Here is a 3577-nt window from a genome sequence, read left to right on the forward strand (position 1 = left end):
AAAGTCGACCACTGTCAATATATATCTATGACCGTCCTCACTCGGGGAAACAATAGGTCCAACCAGGTCGATTGCTACTCTCTTAAACGGCTTGTCAATTAATGGCATCTTCTCTAGGGGAACCTTCGGTACGAAACCCTTGTTAACTGTCTTCTGACATACATCGCAGGACTTGCAATAACGAGTCACGTCCCCTTGAATGTCTGGCCAATAGAACGCGCTTTGAATCTTATCAGTCGTTTTCTTTATTCCCATGTGACCTCCCATGATCGATCCGTGCGCTAGTTCCATTATTCGACCTCTCAGCTGCACAGGAACCATAACCTGCTTCAGGGGTTTACCTCTGTTCACATAAGGGTGCTTGTAGACGCGGTACAGAACTCCACCTTTCACTTCAAATGAAGTCTAAGCCTAGCCTCTCACAACTCATCTTTCTCCCAAAATTTCTGTAGGCTCTCGTCATCACGCTGCATTTGCTTGAGCTTTTCTCTATCAACTACAGGACTTTCTTTGGTACCCGGTACCTTCAGCGGAATATGTTCTCCAGCTTTCTTAGCTTGACTTTTCGTGGTTACAGCACACGCTTCTTGTACAGGAACTTGCAAGCTTGGGTCTGGGTCGTCAGCGGCTCTTGCGCCTGGTACATTACCAATAATTAAATCATAAACAGCATCGGGAAGACACTGCGCTTCCACTTGGCCCTTGAGATAAGGTGTATCAACATCAATCTTTGCGATGGGAACTTTCCTTGCCGTATTGTCAATGAGCAGCATAACATTAAATTCGCCAGTAAACTGATCCTCAGACACAAGGTCCCTCTTTACTACAATTCCACTACAACCAGTATCTCTCAGGACATCAACAGGCTTCTCTCCAACTCTACCTTTCACGACAGGCATTTTACTTCTCACTCCAGTCAACGGTTCAACACAAGCACTACTCAACAATGGAATCTTCTTACCACTGGCTAACAGCGGCTTATCATCTTTAATACAGGCCTTAACTTCTTCATCAGTAGGTTTAACCTCAGGTGGCTGAACTAAACAACTGGCACTCACTTGACCACGCTGCACAGGGTTACCATCCTTACTTTGTCCTCCTGATCTGCGTCCACCTGATCGACAGTTTCTAGCTTCATGTCCCTGCTTGCCACACAGAAAACACTTCTTTGTTAGGGTTGGGCAGTTGACAGCTTTATGATCTCGGGTGTTGCACTTAAAGCAATGCAGAGCTGGTGGATTAATCTGCATGTTCTTGGCTTCGTCCCTCTCAGGCTGCACTGTTGGCTTTCTGCCCGCTGAGCTGAACAAATGTTTACCATGAGCCTCCAAGTACTGGTCAGCGATCTTCGCAATCTTTGCTAGAGTCTCAGGTGCCCTTTCTCGCAGGTGAATTGCCAAATCCTTAGGGCAAGAGTCAATAAATTGTTCCTTCACGATCAAGTCCTTAAGACCATCAAAGGTTCGCGCAGTATTCGAAAGCTCTAGCCACCGTTACAGGTATCTGTCCAGTCGCACAATAAACTGCTCCGGACTTTCGTCAACTTCTGGTTTGGATGCTCTAAATTTTCGACGATAGCCGTCTTCCATAAGGTCATATCTCTTCATTAACGCAATCTTTACCTTGTCATAATCCTTAGCTGCGTTCTCCGATAGACGTGAATACACTTCTAGTGCCCTTCCAGACAACAGAGCACTGAGCTTCGATGCCCATCCATCTTTTTTCCACTTAGCTGTCTCGGCAAATCTCTCGAACCTCTGCAAACACGCGTCCAAATCGTCTTTACCATCAACAAACGAGAGGAGTTTAGGTGCCTTAGCCCGATCCTCTCTCACTTCAGGACGTCCGTCAGCATTCTCCACAGCCAAACGTGCAATCTCCAGCTCATGTTCTCTTTTTGCCGCTTCAATAGCCTCTTTGTGTTTCAACAGCTCGGCTTCCATCTCAAATGTTCTTAGTTTGCGTTCTTGTCGCCTAGTTTCTCTCTCTTCGTCTTCTCTTCTTTTATCTTCTTCAAGTAATCGACGTCTCTCTTCCTTTTCATCTCCAAACCGCCTACGCATTTCTTCTCTTTCCTCTTCCAATTGTCTGCGTTTTTCTTCTTTTTCTTCCTCTTCCCTTCTTCTATCTTGTTCTAATATTTGTTGCTTCTCTACAAACTCGAGCAGCTTTTCTCCCTCCAATCCGAACTTTTCTCCAACCTGTATAAACTTATCCATTTCCATAGCCGTATTTCACAGCAAAAACACAATATACTCTCTCGTACAGTTCCTCTTACTTTTTCTGTAACTCCTTCTTGAATTGTCCTTTCCTGGTTTCTGTAGTCAGCAAACAAATGAATTCCTCTCCCGGACAGGCCCCCAATGTTACGAGTTCGAATGTTTTGAGGAAAGGTAGTTTGCAAACTAAACTGAACGCAGGGTTGTCGGAACAACAACAAGAAGATTTATTCCAAAGTGAACGTAGTTTCCACGAAGTAAAACTCTTAACAATGCGTACTCAATAAACTTACACGGCCTCCGCCAACTTGAATAAACACAGCTTCTGTCACACTTGACTAAACACGGCTAACGCCAACTCTCTTCGCTTGTGAAAAACTAGTTAAAAAAACACTCCACTTGGACTCGTCTACTTATATACTCTGACAATAAACTTCTAGAACTTTCTAAAATAGTAATGAATCTAATCATAGAAAGATTACAAAGCACACCGATTTAGAAACGCTTACGCATGAACCTAAAAATAAACAATCTCGTAACTCTCGCGAAGCCTTTAGAAAGTAACGCTAGTCACGCAATGCTATTTTTCGTAACATGTTGCTAATTTGTTTTATGGTTTTAGAATCAAATGCTATTCTAAGCCTTTCAAAGGCTGCTTGTTTACACAAGGACATTTACATTGGTATTGTTTTGAGTGGTATTTTTTAAATTAGGAAACTATTTTACCCTTTTCATGAATCTACAATCCTTCAATCGTGCATGCAGTCCATGGGACTGAAAATCCATAGGCTATCTCAACAACAATCATTTAATGAACAAAGGTGGCAGATCTGTAGGCTCTTTATTGAATAAGATAGCCCAGCTTGCTTTAGCCTTGGCCTGAATTATACCGTTATTGTCATTTGTTTCGACAACTGGTGGTGTTTCTTCCAAAGGAAATACTAGTGGAGAGTGTCTAATTGTTGAAAAAGCAAGTTTGCAATCCAGCTATTAGCTGAAGAGAATTAATTCACCCACAACTGGAAACGATTACAATATTGCATAGCATCTGATTAGGTAATATTTCAGGACAGACAATGCCACTACTATCATGATATGAAATGATTTATGATACACAAATTTGTTTTTTTGTTTAGGGGAATGTCAACTATAACAGAAAAAGCAGTATTCCGTGAATGTTATGCTAGATTGCATGAAGTACAATCCCTTGCTCCAAACGCCAAGCTATTGTCTCTTGCTGCTACAGCAACCAGTGAAACAAGGAAAGCAATTATGGAAATGTTGCTCATGGACAGCCCATTCATAATCTATGAAAGCCCTGATAAACCCAACATTGCCTACTCTGTGTTTTATATGTC

General features: G+C 42.4%; 1 protein-coding gene across 1 annotated transcript in view; it reads right to left on the reverse strand.

Annotated features, from left to right (window-relative positions):
• Positions 1-2225, reverse strand: part of LOC138002715 (uncharacterized) — a 7445-nt gene extending 5220 nt beyond the window's left edge. Inside the window, exons 1-2 of the mRNA XM_068848703.1 lie at positions 1902-2225; positions 962-1034 (exon numbers count right to left, since the gene is read on the reverse strand). Coding sequence (XP_068704804.1) covers positions 962-1034; positions 1902-2225 — 397 coding nt within the window. The remainder of the gene's footprint in view (positions 1-961; positions 1035-1901) is intronic.
• Between the last annotated feature and the right edge of the window lie 1352 nt (positions 2226-3577).

Source organism: Montipora foliosa, chromosome 5 (assembly GCF_036669935.1).
Source record: "Montipora foliosa isolate CH-2021 chromosome 5, ASM3666993v2, whole genome shotgun sequence".
Lineage (NCBI taxonomy): Eukaryota > Metazoa > Cnidaria > Anthozoa > Scleractinia > Acroporidae > Montipora > Montipora foliosa.